At 36.2% G+C, this 20,170-nt stretch overlaps 1 protein-coding gene across 1 annotated transcript in view; it reads right to left on the minus strand.

Annotated features, from left to right (window-relative positions):
• The window catches only part of AHI1 (Abelson helper integration site 1), a 103,242-nt gene that overhangs the window by 41,690 nt on the left and 41,382 nt on the right, over positions 1-20,170 (minus strand). Inside the window, exon 20 of the mRNA XM_076333662.1 lies at positions 6,755-6,872. Within this exon, the coding sequence (XP_076189777.1) occupies positions 6,755-6,872 (118 nt within the window). The remainder of the gene's footprint in view (positions 1-6,754; positions 6,873-20,170) is intronic.

The following is a 20,170-nucleotide window of genomic DNA, read 5'->3' on the forward strand; positions in this document are numbered from 1 at the left end:
ACTGGCACTCCTACTGGCACTCCCACTAAACAAAAATGGTCCCCCAAGGTCAGCATTATCTAACTTCAGCACAGTAGTGCGGGAAAGCCAGCAATGCTGCTGGCTGTACCGCATGCTTTCTCTTAGTCGTCTTCTGTCTGTCAATCAGTTCTTTCAGTCCTCTTTGAAAATCCCATCAACCTGTATCCAAACATAGCCAGAGATATACTACAAATATTGTATTTCATGTTATACTTGGAGTGTACAGTACACATACATGCAACCTTCAATTAAGATATACTCTGTCATCTTTTTTTATCTCTCTTCAGGATATTTTATTACTGTTTATTCTCAAATTAGAAAACTAAGCTATTCTAATAGTAAAACTGAATTCAATTGTTCATTTGATACATTTTCAATGATAGTTTGCATCAGTCTTTTTCCCCTAACAGTTTCTTAATAAGAGATGAAAAGATTAAGGCCACATTGAACTAGCTTTCTACACACATTCTTCCTTGAGTGGCACAAAAGTATGTCAGAAGGAAGAAAAATACCCCCAACACAAACAAACAAACAAAAAAACCCATTAAAGTCCTCCAGGACTCTGGTAATACTGAAGATAGTGGTTATAGAGTTGGGGAGAAAGTATGAAATATTGAAAAAAAGTAATCAATGATACCAACATACATATGAGGATGTAACTTTTGACAGTGTTTCTGCAGTATCTCTGCAAAAATGCGAATTTTGCTACTTGATGTACTTCCTTTTTCTGCTTCTAAAAAACCAAGAATCAAAATAGTATTTTAAGAGCATCTAGTTGATGCATAAATATTTTTTATATCTTTGATGTAGAAACCTATTTCACTGTTTGCTTGAGACTGAAAAAAGACATTTTAAATAGTCTATCAAATATAACGGAGGACTTGAATGCGAAGTCAGTTTTGTTAATATCTTCAGAGAGCAAGAAAGAGTGCTTTGAAGCTTTCACTTTATATAGGTGGAAAACACCTTTGACTGCCAGTTGTGTTAATGGAGAGAAAATTTCTAACTGTTCTCAAACCTGCCAAAGCATTGTGTTTTTTGTTTTTGAGATTTTTTAAAGATACAAGAACCATCACGTTTGTAGCACATACGTAATTAATTTTTAAGAGCAAGTTTAATTAACTGGTTTTATTGAAGTCAAATTTTTAGTGGAAAGATCTGTGCAGTATTTATAGTTGAGCTTCAGTCTCCCACATACTTAACAATTAGGGTCACTGCTAATTACAATTGCTTGAAACCTAAAACTTATTTTAGAAAACATGCCCTGAACACAGTGGGAGTTACTGAAGAGTCACTGTTGAATAAAGCCTAAAAATGCGGGCCATTTCTTTCATGGCATGCCACGGATCTGCAAAACAATGTCTGAGAATACAGGAAGGTGATTTCACTGTCCAAAGATGCTCACAATCTTAAGGAGGGAAGGCAAACAAAACCAGAGGGAATTTTAATGTCTCTCTGAGAATGGGTAACTGAAAGCTGGAGCTTCTGCTACTTCCTAATTTGTTTAAAAAGTAACAACTAGGAAATGGGTTATCCTGGAAGAAGGTACAAAGATGAGAACACGACAAGAAAAAGATAGGAATGTCTAAGACAAAGTCCTGGATAATGCTACAGTGCAGTGCTGCAGAGTAGCACCACAGGATGGGTATGACAAAATTAGCACTGAAGCATGAGCATAAGCAGAGCTATACAGCACAAGGAAGGAAAAATCTCAATTCTGACTACTGAAGACAGGTCTTAGAGACATTTTCTTATTACACAAAAAAAAAAAAAAAAAAGAAAGAAAGAATAAAAGAAGTTCAGCAAGCTTAAACATTACATACTTTTAGGGACAGATTCCCTGAAGTGTACTAAACAATAATCAAGTAAGAATAAAGTAATCTGCTATATATACAACATGGAGAAATTTGAGTAGAGTGAAAAATAGGACCAGCCATAGGACTTCATGAAACCAAATTACAAAGGTTAAACTCAAAGGGGATGACTTTCTCCAAAGACACACATCTAGCAAACTTTTCAAACAACTGAAATGGCTATCAGCACAGCTGCAGCTTTACTGAGGCAGACACAAAAAAACCCTGATATGGCAAAATGAGTTACACTCTCAATGAAAAATTCCAACCGACAGGCTACCAGGATGGACAGTAAGAAAAAAAAAGTTCTGTGCCTTTGTCTCAAATTTAACATGATCTTTGTGAGAGGAAGGCACACAACACACAAAATTTAAATTAATTTTGTTAAATTTTAAGAAATCTCTGTAATGAAGTGCTTTATACATAACGCATAAGAAACATGTTCATCCATGTCTTATATCTGCTTTGTGGTACCTACTTCGTTAATTACTATTTGTCAAAATTCATTACTTTTTTCTAGTAACTAACCATACTCTTGACAAAACTTTAAATACATCGCTTGCACAGCACTCCATAGCATTGATGGGAAAGCAGTAGATGATGTTAACCTTGAATTTAGCAAGGCTTTCAACACTGTCTCCCATAACAATCTCATAGACAAACTGATGAAGTATGGACTGTGCAAGCAGACAGTGCAGCAGACTGAAAATTGGCTGAGCTGCAGGGATCAGAGGTTTGTAACTGCTCTCCTGAAATCTAACTGGAGACCAGTCACTAGTGGTGCACTCCAGGGATCGATACTGGGGCCCACACTGTTTAACATCTTCACTAATGACCTGGATGACGGGACTGAGTGCACCCTTAGCAAGTTTGCAGATGATAAAAAACTGGGAGCAGTGGCTGATACACCAGAGGAATGTGCTGCCATTCAGAGGGACCTTGGCAGGCTGCAGAAATGGGACGAGAACCTCACGAAGTTCAACAAAGGGAAATGCAAAGTCCTGCATTCGGGGAAGAATAATCCCATGCACCAACGCAGACCAAAATACACAAAATACCATTTAAACATAAGAAAAAAACCTCTTTACTGTGAGAACGGTCAAACATCGTAATAGGTTGTCCAGAGATGTTGTGGAGTCTCCATCCTTAGAGATATTCAAAACCCAACTGGACATGGTCCTGAGCACCCTGCTCTGGTGAACCTGCTTTGAGCAGGAGGGTTGGGCTACATGGTCTCCAGAGGTGCCTTCCCACCTTGATGATACCATGATCTTGTCTTTACTCATCTCACATAAAGAACATTCTGTGCTTGAGAAAGGTGCTGAAGCTCTCCATTTGATGATTACACAATGAATTATTTTATTTAGAACAAAATAAGTCAGGATATCTAAGCATCACACGTAAAACTCAAGATCAGGGATAAAAAAACATAACTGAACAAACTCTTTAAGGAGACAAGGAAGGATCTGATATGGAAATATATTAGTTTACAATTAGAAGTTACAGCAGCTGAGCATGCAGAAACCAATCACTAGCAGATTGTTTCACTCTATATGGAGTCACTTCATAAAGATAATAGTTCACCTTTTTTAAAAATTAATCAAATAATTAGAAAGGGGTGCTCAACATAAGTCTCTAAAACATTATAGAACAGGGGGAAGACTGAAATAAGAAGAGGCATCTTTGCTATCACACTATGAAATATTCAAGGACACATGAACCCAAGTGGTTTCCAAGTAACTCAGGTGTGCTTTCACAAAATAGTGTTGCTGAGGGAAGGCGCTATATTAGAATGATAAATGGCATGAACCATATTTTCAGTGTTTCGTGAATTTTTCCTTCACATAAAATATTTATAAATTTATGTTTCCCACTGTTTGACTGGAGTTTTGCAAGAGCCTGTGGACACAGGCTCTTTAGGGAGGACTGATAGGGAAGACAAGAATGGAGAGTGCTGTAAGGGAAGGAAGGAGAGGCTCAAATGCGCAGAGCTATGGAGCAGGTGACAGGTTTGTCAAGAGCGTCAGAATTGGAAAAGAGGCCAAAAATATGGACATTGGGGGGGGCACCTGCTACAGACTGCCTGATCAAGATGAGGAAGTGGACAAAGCCTTCTTTAAATCGAAGAAAAAGTCTCACAATCACAGGCTCTGACTCTCATGGAGGTTTTTAACCACCTCAATATCTGCTCGAGACACAAAAAACACAGGCTACAAGTAATTCAGACTTCTGGAATGCATTTGGGACAGCTTTTTGATGCAGATGCTGGTACAGGCTGACTAAAGGGGCTGCACCCCTGAGCGTGCTAATAATGAATAAGGCGGAACTGGTTAGAGACAAAGGCAGTCCTGCCTCAGCGACCAGAAGATAACTGATCTTGAGGGAAGTGAGGAAGGTAAAGAGCAGAACATGGACTGGGGCTTCATGAAAGCCTATATACATGTGAAAGTATGCACTTGAAGAAAAGCCAAAACATACTATATGTTTGAGAGTATACAGAACCCATCTGTTAAAATGAACAGGCATGTTTAAAAGGCATAGCAGTGAATATTACTTTTATTTGAAGTATTACAAAATCACTTACAGCTATTTCTGCAAATATATCTGGGTACAAAAAGATTTAAAAGTCAGGAAAGATCTGCAGTATGACTGCTACTGCCCATAAATCACAAAGGTGGATACCCCATTTTTCCACTGTTTTTACCTAACGCAAGACCTAGATAATTAAGCTGTCTTGTTAAAGAAGAAAGTGCCACATGTATCCAGGCTACTACGCTGTCCATATCACAAGACATCATGTACAACCTTATCAAGTTAATACAGCATGCACATACACCAGTTACATGGTTAAAAAGATTGCTAACAGAGCTTTACACATGCTGCCTGTAGGGACTTCACTGTAACTGCATTTTGCTTTGAAAAGCACTAAATACAGAGCAAAAGGTGACAGGAAAGTGTGAGAATGAGAAGACTGAATAGCTGCCAACATAACCCTCAGGAATATGTAATCACCTGCTGGACAAAAATGAAGGATCTCTATTACAGACAGTTGTTAACGATGCAACATTCCAATTAAGTACAGAAAAGCATATATAGTGTATATGAAACCAACACGGGGGGGGGGGGGAAGGTTTTGTGCTTCCAGCACAATCCATAAATTAATAGATCTGTTTAAGTACAGATTTTCTATTTTTCAAAAGTAAAATTAAACTGGCAGTTAGGAGCTATGCACATGAGCACCTATCTTCACACTTTATAACCAATGGGAAAGACGAAATAGATGAGTAAATCTTTCTCATATGTTTCACTGAAAACAACTTTCTCTTAGTAGAAGAACTTGGAGGCCTCCAAAATGACAGAGAAGTAATTTAGGATTTTAAAAGATTTTCTTACAGGAAGATCTATTTCAATTGTGGTCCACTAGCATTTTTATGGTCTTTTTCCCCCTAAAAATCTTCATTTTCTCATTGCTTTCACTGACTGTTGAAAGACCATTAAAATGTACCTCTTTTTTACTGTACTTCCCTTGCATAAATAATAATCTGTACCTAAGGATCGTCTTGAGGTATTAGTCAGTTTTGGAAACAACTACATTGGGAGCGCACATGAACAGCTGTAACATATATCTGTGTTTGTTCATGCTATTTAAGAAGTCTCCATCAACATATTTATCTGTGCTTCTGCATAAAGACAATAAAATGCACTGGTTTGAGCAATATTAGGTATAGCCATTTAAAACAACTTAAAGTATACGTTAATGTTCTTTAAAGAGTTAGTCCACTTATTTTAAATATTCACAATATGTAAGACAGCATATGTATTCTACTGTTTCTGTAAGATTTACATACTCTGGAAACAATAAGCATCTGCTGTGCGATAGATGAGTATTATTATGGCTCTAAGCTCTTTTGTTAAGGTAGAAAAATGGAAATACAGAAGTTAATTGGTATATGGCCATTTGCATTGTGAATTAGTGACTAAGAGCGATTCTGAGACTAGTGGTCAATCTTTTAGACCATGCTAAGTACTCTTTCCCCTGCCGCTCAGAAAAAGTAATCACAACTTGATTTGCGACGAAAATTGCCTTTAGGAGATAATTCTATATAATTATAGAGACTATTCCTATCTTTACTATCTACATTTTAAATCTCTATTACCTGTTTTTAGTTCATTACATATTCCACCTTCCCTCTGGACTTCTTTTTACTCTTCTCAAGGCTACAAACAAAACCACTTTGAAACTAAGGTTCCAATTTTCTGTCTTATTTTATAGGTGCCCAAAAAAGACAAAAAGGCATGAAATTATAAATTTTATTATTAAATATTATGATTAGCAATGCAACAGGTATTATTAGCAAAGTATCACAAAAATGCATAATTTCATTGCTTACCTTTTTCTCAAAATCTTTGAATACAAAATGTCTTTAGAAACAAACCCCTAAAAATAATTAAACATAACTGCAAATAGACTACCGAGCACTACAGTTCTTAAGTAAACTGCTTTTCTTATTACTGTTTTCTTATATCAATACTTTAAAAAATATTATTCTATTGTTTTTCAGTATCTGTGTTTAAGATACTTTAATGAGTATTAAAATATTATCAAAATATCAAATTAAGAAAAGCTGGCAATCTCATACTGCTCTAGGAACTTACAGCGCTAATAAATACGCATACAGCTTAAAGAAAAAAAGCATTACAAGGGAACATATATCAGTATTGGACTGTATCACACTGCACTTTATAAACAATATCACATACAACAACCAGGACACTCCCTGAAAAAGCTGCACAGCAAAATTTACAAGGCAGAAAAAAATCCTCACAGAAGTTATTACCCATTCCCTACAGAGAGTGAAGAAGTAAAGAAAAAACCTTACCACTTTTAGTAGTGAAAGAATACAGAGGATTCAGTGGAGTGCTCAGAGTGCCTGGCAGTCTTAGCTTAGAGTGTGGTGACAGCAATGATGGTGCAGGAAGCAAGAGATTTGAGCTCGCCTGTAATAGGAAAGACAAATCAGAAAGTGAAGTGTAATTTCCTGGGTTACTTACTGATGCAACTGCTAGAAGAGAAATATTTGCTTACTGTAAATAACTATCAAACTCCAGGAAAAAAATTAAGACTCAAGTCGATGATAAATAACAGTTTCAATGGATGGGTTTGATTTTTATTTTTTTTTTAAGAATATTTGGAGACACAGACTGGAAAAAATTATTGACACAGCTACAAATTGAATTGCATGTTTACATACGGACACAAACTCTCAAGCAGTGCAAACAATGGAACAGAACTGTTTGAACTGGTATCTCGTTGCATCTTCGTGTATAAAAATTAAATGACATTTATATATGGTTATCAACTGACAAATGTAAAATAACTTCTCATTTTTGAGTACTCAAAGTACACTACATCTATGAAGAGATTACTCAATATTAGAACGAGAGGGGAAAAAAACCCTTAAACCAGTCCTAACACAAAACTGATTTCTGCAAATCAATAAAGCATACTTAGACCAAAACACCAGACACTTACTTTATGTAAGCTACACAAAAAATATCTGCAGTCCTAATTTCCATAGCAACAAAGATAATGTAGTTAAAATTTGGTTTGCTATGGAGTTTCTTGATATACATGCAGCTATCACAAAGCAAAAACCTTTCCCAAACTTTACTCTTGACATATTATTCCACAGAGCCTACATAAAAAATATATTATGATAATCTTAGGTTTTTACATGATCCAATTGAGAATTTTACTGTTTGTTAAACGTATTTTCACTGGCTGCCTTGATAATACAGCCAAAGGGGAGGGAAAACAGGCCTTAAATAAAATATTTGTAACTTTCTTCAAACAAAATAGATTTGTATGCTAAAATTTTTGAGAGTTATTTACATAAACAACATAATTCTTGACTCTTTCAAAAGTCAAGCCTATTCCATGATCTAGAATAAATGCATATATGGTCACTTAATCCAACTAAAATCCCACACTCAGTGGAGCACTTCCTTTGGCCTTAATAAACTCTAGATCAGACCCTTAACTTTAGTTGTGGGACAAAACAGAACAATGACATTTTGCAAATTTTCAATCTACTGGCTTCTAAATTCTGTTTAAAGAAAGGAGACAGCTAAAACAAAAGTGGATCAGTGGCTTATTTCCAGAAGTGATGTAATTTATGTAAGTACTATTTTTGTCATTTAATACATATTAAACAATTCAACAGGTTTCAATAATGCAGAATATTTGGGCATTGGCAGATGCACTGGGATGCAGGTAACATAGCACTAAAAACATGCGTTGAGTAACTTGACTGGGCCACAGAGGATATCTGCTATCATCTCCTCTGTATTACTACACTAGACCTTCATCTTAATGTATCTGGTTTTTGTGTAGCAATATGGATTTAATTCTACTGAAAGAAGTTTATTATAAAAACTGTCTTTTACTAGTCAAGTACTCTCTCAGCAGCTGTGCGCAATTGTAATGACTATACTCCAAAACTGACCAGAAAGAAAAGCAAGACAGAAAATCAGATCAACCATTGAACATGATTAAAAAAAAAAAAGCATTAAACCAGCTAGATTCTACTGCAGTGTACAAATTTAACAGAATGTTAGTAAATAGTAGTTGTGAAATGTGAGCAGAATGGAGAGGCCTGTTTTCCTGAACAACGATAAAATCCATCTGCTTTTCTCACATTTACATATGCAAGTGACTAAGTTTCATTAATATAAAGTTTTCTCCGATACACACAAATATGGTGGAAAGCCATTAGCTTATGTTTTTACTCGAACACAGAAAAATAATCTGTTCTGCAAATGTGTCGAGCTCAGCTTCCCAGTGTTTCATCTCCTTTTATCCACTGTTAGCTCTAGTGAGAGCCTTTCTGCAGTAGACAAATGAGAAGATCTCTTCCCTGCATGCATTTCTTGCTGAGTGCACACTACACTATCAGTGATACAAACATATGTTTTCCAGTTAAGTATTCTCATGAAACCTTTTTGGAATTCTCTTTCAAATTTGCTGTCAAAAAGTTGGTTTCATATACTACCAGGGAATGAAGACAGGTTGAATATAGCAGCCTTTGGAAATGAAACTAAACACAGCAGAGCAAACTACTCAAAACTAGCACTTAACAGACACTTTCCTGGTTCATCTTGGAGGGGGAAAAAATATCAGGAGAAACTTGCCTTGATTGTTGTACTTGAATTAATTATAGAAGAGATATGGAACTCTGTATGTAAATTATTCCTGTAGAGCATTTAATTCCCTTCTCTTTATTTTCCTGCTGTATTACCCAAATACTCTCATTATACATGCCAAATAGCATGCTTTGAAATCAAATGCAATCGACACGTACATTAGAAGATTGAATGTACGCTCCTGAAGATTCAAGAAAATTGACGTTTTTAAAATGCAAAATAAATTCTATCTTATAACTCCTCCTTCCTCTCCAAGTCCTTAAAAACAAGACAAAAGACATTTTTATACAAGAGATATTCAAAAGAAAGTTTTAATTTAAGCAGTCTTACAGGAGTGATTCATTCCTCCCCTTAATGGCAGTGAACCTCAGCGCAAGTGAGCTATAAAGGACTGCCCATCCAAAGTAAACACAAAATCAGAGTTTTTATGACCTTTCTGCCACTAGCTCTTAAATAATATTTAAATCTCTAAAAGGCCCAAAAAAGAAAAAAAACCCACAACATTATAACAGAAGAAGGAACCACTCAGCTAATAAGTGAGGACTAATGATTCAGCAGAACTGTTTCCAGGTGAAGTGCACTGTCCCATGAAGAATAATTAATTCTCCTACAACAGACAGACATAGACTACCTACAGAACAGGATGAAGCAATCATTTTTTTTGAAATGCATGCTGTGGGAAGGCATTGCTAAATACCTTTACAACAACGAGCAAAGTTGGCTAAGATAGCCAACCATCAATCTACTTATTTTTCACAACAGGCTCCGCTTGCTTCATGCACAAACCACAGCTTTATCAAAGACACAGTTTACTACTATCCTGAATTGAGTAAAACTAAGAGTTATAACATTCATGTAGTTTTTGTAGCAAAAAAAAAAAAAAAAGATACCTACATAATTTTCACCAAGTTTACACAAAGCTGATTTGCATTTTCTTTTTTGTGTTAGGGCAGCTCTATGCAAATTATGCAAATATACATTTTCAGTGGAACTACTTTTCACATTAAAAGTAAATTGCATGAGACAAAAAAAAGAAAAATGCAAGACTTGACAAGCTGACAATAACAATTTCTCTTTTTTCCTGAGAATGCAATTTTATGACCTTTGCAACCAATATAATCGACATTTCCATATATACTTGCAAGTCAAATCAAGTTGGCAAGCTCTATACTACCTGTTATTCTTTTAGTTTTAGGCTTCCCTTTTGAAACTTTAGGCCTCTAGGACATTGTTTTTAAAGACAGTTTAAAAACTTTATTAAACCATGATTCTGAAGAATTTAGAAGTTGACCATTGACTTTGAAATAAAAACAAAACACAAATTCTGCTATTTTTCTCAATGCTAGAAGAAAATACATAGACAAGAATGCTTAAAGTAGGAGTACAGTACTACAGCTTTTAAATTTACAATGTAAGTTTGAATCAAGTTTACATCTATGTAAAAATGCAATCATTTCTACGACAGTAGTGTTAGGAGGACTCCAACAAAGGCTGGGATTCTATTGCGGTAGGTGTGCTACAATCATTTAGAGACTAATCTATTCTGCTCTTAAGTAACTTCTAGACTAAATGAGAAAACCAAAGACAGCTAATATAAGGTATCATCCCATTACACATAGGCAAAACTGAAACATATATACTTTGCTTGTCTGAAGCAAGTGCATTCCCCTGATGCTCCCTACAGTCCTCTTACTCTGATTATCCACATTAGGAACTCATCTAGATGGCAATATAGTTCCCTCATAATTTGGTTGCTCCATTGTTTTTCCCCATAGAAGCCCAGAAGTGACGAGGGCATACATATGAAAATGGAAGCTAGAAGGTGCTTGATCCCACAGTTTAGATATAGCCATTGTCTACAGATGATATGTCTCATCACACAGTAATTATATATATATATATATTCAATTCCTTAGTTCTGCCAGAGAGTTCCGGCATTTCAATTACAGGCTTACCACAAAACCTTTCTTCCTTTTTTTTTTTCTTTTTTAAATGTTAAAAAGAAATTAAGATTACTATAAACATTTGGAATACTAAGCTTCTTTCTTTTAGTCACAAGGAAAACCAAATTCTTTGTACAAGACAAAACAGTTAAACACAGGCTCAGTTATACACAGGCTGTGTAGACTCACTCAGCGCCATTAAGGACAGAGAGTATGACCTTTCCTGGATTGGATAAAACTGGCATTTCAGCTTAAGAACATGCCTAGATATACACATTTTAACAGAATTGGCTAACATCATCACCAATAACAGCAAAAAGTAGATTTGTCTTGCTTAGTAAGAGCCAAGTAGATTACTATGTAAACTGTGACCTCTTCTGAGGCTGGTTACTATTCTTGCTATCAAAGAACATATGACCAGGGGGGAAAAAAAAAAAAAAAAAAAATCTATGACTTGACTTTAGTAGTTAAATTTTAAAAATGTCGTTTTTTGTGCAAATGAAAAATGTATGTAACCTGTGTCACATACAAAACACACTCAAAGATACTTGTCCTACGATTTTATTTCTCTTCCTACTAAGGCAAAGAGACACCAGAAATTCTTCTGACTCAGTTTGTCAAATACATATAGAAACCTATTCCTCTGTACCTGCTGGTAAAAGACATTAGGACATGACTCTAAATACACTATACAGTTTCATGTAATCATATAACCCACTCAGACATTTGTAAACCGCCCCCCCCAACTCTCCCCAAGTATTTGGTTAGACTCTAGGCTTTTCCCGTCATATATGAAATACTTTTTTGGTAGATTTTTTAAATTTTTGGGTTTTGTTTTTTTTCCTCCCCCCACAGAGACGTTAAAAAAAAAAAAGAGATACTTCTGTGACAATTTCATTATCACTCCTATTATTCTAAAAAAAGAAATATAACCAGGCTTGCACTTCACTGAATTATTTTTAAATTTATGCACTTAAACAAAAAGTGTAATCTAATTTCCTACGCTGACCAGCCCTCATGCGCTTATTAAGAGATTCACTGTAATGTAACCATAAAGAAAGTTAACAAAAAAACCCTGACCAGATTTCCCCAGAATAAGCAGCACTTTTGAATGGAAAGATATAGTTATTTTCTGTATCATTTATTTGAATGAAACACAAATTGCTTTCCTCAGCCAACAAAAAATAAAAGGAATCTGTGAAACATCATTAAAAAATTCTTGAAGGTTTAATCCTATATATCCTTCTTTAACTCTCAATTTACAGTATCTCAGTATTTGAGCCATCATCAATGTTCCTTTCTGCACTCAACATGTTGCAAGAAACTCTATCACAGCCCCAATAACCATTAATAAAAATAGTTGTCAACAGTGTTATTAAATTAATTGACTCAGTGCACATTTATGGTATTTTCTTTCATAAAATGGTCTTAATAAAAGCTGCTTTCTCCATACCTTGGTGACAATAAGCCAGGTGGCACAAGGAGATATAATTTGCCGCCTTTTACCAGCACGAGTGAATCTAGCTTTCTCTGCTCTAAAATATGATTTGAATAAACATAGTATTAGTCAGATGTCCCTGTTTACTTTGTTCAGCAGGGAGAAAACAAACAGTGAGTAACTTTTCCTTAACACGGTACAAACATCTATGGCAAGAAAACTACGATGGTAAAACTGGAAGTAAAATTTAAGGACCGATCAGTAAAAATCCACACACATTAAAAATGATTAACACCATCTTATTTTACCCGCTGATAAAATTACAATGATGGATATAGTTTTATGGTAAAAAGTGAATGCAATTTATTTCTTGTGTCTGACATACCTTTTATATAAAACATAAGCCACTGAGAGAAATATAATGCTGAAAAAGGTCAGTAGTGGAACAAAATCTTCTGTCGCAGCTGACTGCAGCTTATTATTGCTACTTTAGACCTCTATTCAAATAGTAACATCAGCAAATATTAAGCAAGAACTAAAGACAGATATCCTGTGCTTACAGCACAGATGAAAGACCATTGCTCTGTAAGCATTACTGCCCTCATACTCTAACTAGATTTATACAGGTCACTTACTTCACAGAGTAAAAGGCTGAGAGCATGCAGATTTAAATTCCATATTCACAGTAAAATTTGTAATGACTCCCTACGATAATAGGAAACTCTGTATCCAACAAGAGATACACACAATTCCTCATTAACTTTTACAATTAAAAGTATAAAGAAATAGTAGAGAAATAGTTTGAAATAGAAATTCCTTACATCTATCGCTAATGCTAAATAGAAGCTTTGAGAGAAGAAAAAGTCCTTAATATAACTAAATTACATATTCAGGGAATTCAATAAATATTCCCATGACCAGATGTTTGAAAGTACAGTCTTACCATAAAGAGCCATTTCAGTCTCTTCATGCGCCATGTTAGCTATCACTCTAGTGGAGAATTTCAGAGTTCTGGTACCAGATCTTACTCTGGAGGAGGCTCAGGCTGCATTGCTGCCAAGCTGGAAGGCGTATTTATAATGTTCTACCTATTTCTAAGGTAACTACCCAGACAATGACCTTTACTTAATAGTAAAAGCAAGATATTTTACCTATTTTCTTTTATTCACTGGGTAAGTGTGGGAAGACTAGCAATTACTGCAGAGTAACTAACTGCAGTAAATCCATACAGATCAGTATGAGGACAGAGTTTGTGAAACTACTCATGTCACATCTGTGCCAAAGTTCCTTCATCTACAAAATACAGACAATAGTTCCTTTCTTTTACATCTATTTTGACTGTGTTATTTTAAAATTCATCTGATGTTTGCTAAAAATGAGGAATGCCTAGAAAAAAATTCTTACTAAGCAAAGAATATTCTAACGTAGGAAAATAGTACAGATTTTAAGGATCTGACCTGCTTTGTAAGATTTTCACAGAGGGGGGAAAAAACCAACCAACCAACAAACCACAGAAAAAAAATAGCTATTTGTTCAGCTTTTTCTAACACAGGCAACATAATTAAAACTGGCAAATTTAATGAACTGACAAGGAAAATTCATTACAATTTCCAAAACCTTACTTTATAACAAACTATTTCTTAAAGACTTACAAAGTAAAATTCTGGCAAAACTTTCATATGCCATTAAATATTTTACCTATATAAAGCTTCTAGTAATACTTCAGCCATTTCATATCAACAATCACTTTATGCATTCACAATGATTCAACAGGATCTGCTTGGCAAATGGAAAAGGTTTGTAAGAAAATTTTGTATCCAGTAAACGAAATGCACAGGGTTATAGGATTTCAGATCCAGAAGTGGCTTATAAAACACATCCTTGTAAGTCTGCAGCTGGGAGTAGCTATGTTTAAAGAAATAATTGCAATGGAATTTCCTAGAGTAAGGAAAGCATTTCCTAGCATTCTGAAGAGGAATATTGGAAGAGGAATAGGAAAAAGTATACAGCACTATTCAAAAGCACTTATTTAATTTAAAAGCCCTCACTCCAGTGGAATGTATTGCACAGGTCATCAGAAAAATGATTGCCTACGTTACAGGATCATGTTCTCCACTAATATGATAACTAATAAACTAAACCCCAAACCTATCATGCAGTGGGCCATATGGATCTGACTTGAAATTGCTATAAAAGCAAAACAGGAAGAAAAGTAACCTTAGTGAACATTTTAAAATTAAACTGAACTTTAATGGATTTTTAAAATTATTTACTAATCTGATGTAATGAAAAGAATATTAGTAACTCTTATGGAGAATTAGCACACAACCCACTCATAAATAACATGACAACGCCACACACTTATCAGTATAACTTTTATATATATTGTATATATACTCCATAACATAAGAATAATTATGCTGTGTTAGATCAAAGATCCATCCTCACGTTTTTCAACAGTAAACTGTAGCACATAAGGTGCGTAAGTTTAGAGGGATCTTTCTCCTGTGGGCCCTTCCACTTTCAGCACTCAACAATTTATGAACTTCTTGAGCATCAGCTGGCAGGAACAGCGGTTCATTGGGCCAATAGCTTTTGCTGAATCTCTCCTTTACGAATTCGCCCCAAATCTCTGTGAACTCATGTACACTTCTGGCCTTCACAGCACTGTGTGTAACTTCAGTGCATGCCCCCACTTCAGATGTGAGAAACAATTTTTTTTCCAATACCGTTCGTGATTTCATATATTTCTGTCACAACTTTCTTCTCACTCATCTCTGCCTGCAAAACCTGCAAAGCTGAGGAGCTCTAGTCAATTTAATCTTGTTACATGCAAGCTCTTGAATAGTTCTTGGCATTTGTGTTACTCTTGTCTGAGCTTCTTCTCATTTTACTATATTCTTTTTCAGAAGGGGTGTCCAGAACTAATTACAGTGTTGAATATATGGGCTCATCCTGAATTTCCTAAGTAGAAACACACAAGCATCCTCCTCATATTCAGTTTAGAATGGATCTTACTTATGGTTTCCTAAAAACTATTCAGCTACAGTTTTGTTTTTAATAAGAAATAAAATTAAGTGCTTTTTTGCCTCCCCCCCCACCCCCAATTATGGTATACACAGTATAAAAAAATTGGCTTCCTGTTCATTCGCAAGTTTTCTTTGGGAAAAACTTAAGAGAAACTTAAGACAATTCTGTGAACTTAGTGAAAAAGAGGCTTTAAAAATACTGCAAATTTCTTATACATATGGTAGATAAGATTACATAATATCAGTACATCCTCTGACAGTTTGTAGATAAAAATTTTGTATTGCAGGCATGATCAAGCGAAAAAGCTATTTCAGCCTGCAGAGACATTGCGGCATTGCCTTGTACTTGGCCAAAAACATTCACAGAATTAGCAATGTTTTAACAAGAGTCCTCAGTACTTTATATTGCAACCCTCCGGTTTTACATCTTCAGTTAGAAGTTGTAGTAAGTGACTATAGAACTCTTCTCTTCCCAATCTGCACTAAAACCCAGAAGCCAAGCATGGTATTTCAGAATCTACCAAAACCAAGATGACCTGGAGGACAGATTCTTACAAGACTGACAATGGTAGCATAAAAAAATACACATCACTTTGGCATCCAGCTCTGCCTCTAGGTCTTTGTTGCAGACAAAAGGACAAGTTTCCAGCTTCTTCCACTTGATGGCTTAGATACTATCAGTATCATGTTTGTGTGTTCACTAAAAAGGTTGCATGTTTTTTCTGAAAAGCAGTGGCTTTCAATTCTGTTCTGTTTTCACACAACAAGATATATTTTACATCTCAACTAAATTCTAAAAGGAGACCATCTGGAAGGACTACACAGTATAGTACTTGATGTATACTATACCAAAGCATCATATATAACCATACTTTATAGTCATACAGCTTAATGATGAAAGTTCAGCACATTTGATGCAATCTGAGGTATAAGCTTCTGGATTCTCTCACAGTACCTACTCCCTTAATGAATTCTGGCATAGTAATAAATACAGTCAAAGGACAAAAAAAATTCAAGCAGTTAAGTAGTTCTGTATATAAGAAAGAATACTTTTACATTCTACTTGTCTAATATTGCACTTAAAACCCTCTGAGTATCAGAATTTTAGTAACCACTTTGATAACGTTTTAGTAACATTTTTCAGAAATACATCACAAAGTAAAGACTGGAAAAGCCAAACATACTTTTAATTAATTTAGAAGTATTCACATATTAAGAGACGAGGCAGCCAACATATAATTGATTCCAGGACTAGTACTACAGATGCTGTCCTTAAGTGCTACAGAAGTTTTTTTCTCCTTTAAATTATAGCATGAAAGTTTTGACATCTAAAAATCACAATTTCAGAGCTAGGATATTATACCTTTAAAAGAAGCCCTTCTCCCCATATCTACATAACATGTATCACCCCCTTGTTATGCGAAGTTATAAACAGGTATTTTGATTGCTAGATGGAAGTGAAATTTTAAATACATAAATAGTAACTCTGAATGAAAAGCACTTATGAGTTCTTTCAATGACTAGAGATGGGTTAAGTGTTTTCCTATCAAAAACTTCTGTGAATAGAAACATACATTAGTATTAGTTCCTTGAGGCAGAGGTAGATAGTAATTGCTGCCAAGATTCACTATACTGTAATTTCTCCATGTGGTAAAAAGCCAATTTTGCACTCTGGTTTCATAGAGAAATTCATATTTATCTTTTGTAACAAAAGGTCCTAGCTTTTGTGAATTACTAAAGCTTTAGCCCAATATTCAACTCTTGGTTCTAATTACAGATTTTCTGGGCTAACAAGAATGGTAATGTTGCAGAGGAGAAGAAAAGAAACTTCCTCTATCATTCATTAAGGTTCCTGTTTAGGTAGCAAAGAAGAAAAACAAAAAAAGAAAAAAAACATTGGTTCTAAAGGGACCTGGAAAGGAGCCGCTGGTCACAATACAAAAAACCCAAGTTCATAGAGGATCAGAATATTCTGTTTCTATCTAGCTTAAACCAAATTTTAAGGTACTCACACTATATTTTCAAATCATATATCTAAGTTGCAGACCTCCAACTTTGCACTTACAAGTTAATTTTGTATCCCTTAGTTACTGCTAAGTTCACACACATTGAACCCAGAGACCCCTGTATTGGCAGATCTGCTGTTCGGAGGTTCCAGCACCTTTGCCTCATAAAACACGACCCCAGCTGTGACCTCAGGCCAGGTTTACTGTCTACAAGGTATGCTGCCAACATGCTTGTCCCAACATGGTAATCCCTGCGCGTCTGTGACAAGGCACTGGCATGCAAACGTGACCAAAAGACCAGTAAAAAGCCAACATAGTTTCCAGTTCCCTTTTATTTTTCCTGTCAGACAAATACATACAAGGTAACACCTGCTTTCTCATTTGGATTTTCATATTCCAACTCTATCACAGGGCAGCCTGCCACCCTACATGTGGCTTAATAAAGACTCCTTTCTCTGTTTTCACTTGTCTGTACCCAGATGTATTAGCACATTCTCACATATGCAGCTGAGTGGCAACTTTTATGAGGCCTACTTTGACAAACACTTTAGCAAAGCATTTATGCGAGTACGCATTCTAACAAGCCTTCCAGCAAAGCCTGCACTTACATACGTGCATAATTTTTCACAAGAAAAAGAGAGTTGCGCACATGTAAATGCATATGTATCCAAAACTGTAATTCCTAATTACAAATTAGTAGAAATTTTAAGTTTTAGTGTTGATATATTATACTCTGGGGCTGTCCAGAATCTCTGATAAGGCAGGCAGGCAATACTGCACCCACATGCAAGAAATGATCCTATCCCTGCTTGGAAAGGAGGTATCACCGTCCCCTGAGTCTCATACTGGATCGCTGAAAAGGTGAGTATCAAGAGTCCTTTCAATGAAAAGAAATCTCCTCCCAATATCTCAATGGTTCATAAAGCCCTGCAAGGAAGCGCTCTCAGTTTTTATAATCATCACTGCTCTGTGACAGACATGAGACTGGATGTGGACTCTTTCAACCGCCATCCTGTACTGTTTGCAAACCCACACGGTGAGAAGACTCAGATGACCTTTCTGACATCTCCCATATATATGGTCCATGGGTAGAGAGTTCGGAGGACGCTGTCCAAAACCTTGATCGTGACTCTGCTCACAGTGGACTTACCCCAAACTGGTCACTGAGTAATGACAGTCTCTGGTTACAAAACTCCAGTAGCTGAAAGTTATTCTCTCAAACACACTTGTAGGCATACCTAGTTCACCTAGCTACATGGTTCCATGGAACCATTATATGGCTCTGCTAAACCAGATTTGCCTCCCACAGCCCAGAATCCCTGGCTAATCAGAGACTAACCAGTCGCAATGATAAAAGACTCCCAGAAATTCATTATTCCTGTCTTCTTCCTCAGATGACAAGACATTCAGAACAGTAAAAATAATTTCTTCTGAAATGTCTTCCCAGACACAAGGTTACATGCTCCATTCTCTCCATATTGTGACTCTCTCTGACTGATAAACAACTTGAAGGCACCAGGGCTCACTTGTAGGTGAGCAGGAACAAAATAAGCAGAAAACAGAAACAAGGCTTTCTTCCTTATGTGAGACCCCATGTAATTGTAGAGGCAGCAGCAACATGCTACCATTATCCATGTGAGCTACAGTGTGGTATTTCATAAAGGGGTCCACTGGGAACTCGCAGACCAGAAAGCAAAGGACAGTTGAATGGCTTTCTTCTGGATAGTTTCAAAGCACAGGTCTAATGGAGATGTCCAGGCCAGGGAACCAGAGTAGATGTAATCCAAAGCAAAACCCCTAAAGCATGATGAGAGTAGCTACAGCATCCTCAGCAACAACTGCTTTCACCTACTCATCTGCTTCTTTTGTGCTTCACTACTTATTAATGCAGACAAAGCCTAAAACTACATTAAAAAAAAATAAAAATCTATATGCACTCGAAAATACCTAAAAATGAAAAATAGTAAGTGCAAACCCAAATGCAGTTCTTGTCATTGTGAACAGTAATTATAACTGCACAGCGCTATTCAGGAATATTCTGCATTCTTGTTGCATGCAAAATTATCTCAAGTTGGGGAATTTTACTTAATTAAGTTTATTGCCAATTACAAAAGCTTTGATTACTGATTCGGGTATTGAGAAACAAGACAAATATTCAAACAAACACCCAAAGAAAACACTTTTCCTCCCTCTTTCTTTGTCTCAACTTCACTTCAGACACCTCTCTCTCCTCCTTCCTAGTCCCCTGTCTCCTTGCGTTTGCCATTATGTTAACACCCAGTCCCTTTGGTAAGGTGATGGGTGATGCAGGAGAGTGGGGTTAGCGCATAGTGGCTTGCTCTTTTTGCCTCTCCTTGTTTCTTACTCCTTTCAACTGCTTTAGTGTGGATCCTCCACTGGCCAAAATCCTCTCGGGGATTGTACCTGTCCAGCGTGGATTCCTCCATGGGTTGCAGTCCCTTCAGAGGTGTACCTCCTCCTGTGTTTTTTGTGTGTCCTCAACACATCTCCTCCTGTCTTTCCCTTCATGCCTACTCCATTATCTCCCCCTGTATCTCCATTTGTGCATCATTTTGTGTCTCCTGCATCACCTCTGTGCCTCCTCACTGCCTTCCTCCTGTATCTCCACTTGTGCCTCCTGCCATGTTTTCCTTTGCGTTTCCTCCTCTGCTCTGGT

This window comes from Aptenodytes patagonicus, chromosome 3 (assembly GCF_965638725.1).
Source record: "Aptenodytes patagonicus chromosome 3, bAptPat1.pri.cur, whole genome shotgun sequence".
NCBI classification, from domain to species: domain Eukaryota; kingdom Metazoa; phylum Chordata; class Aves; order Sphenisciformes; family Spheniscidae; genus Aptenodytes; species Aptenodytes patagonicus.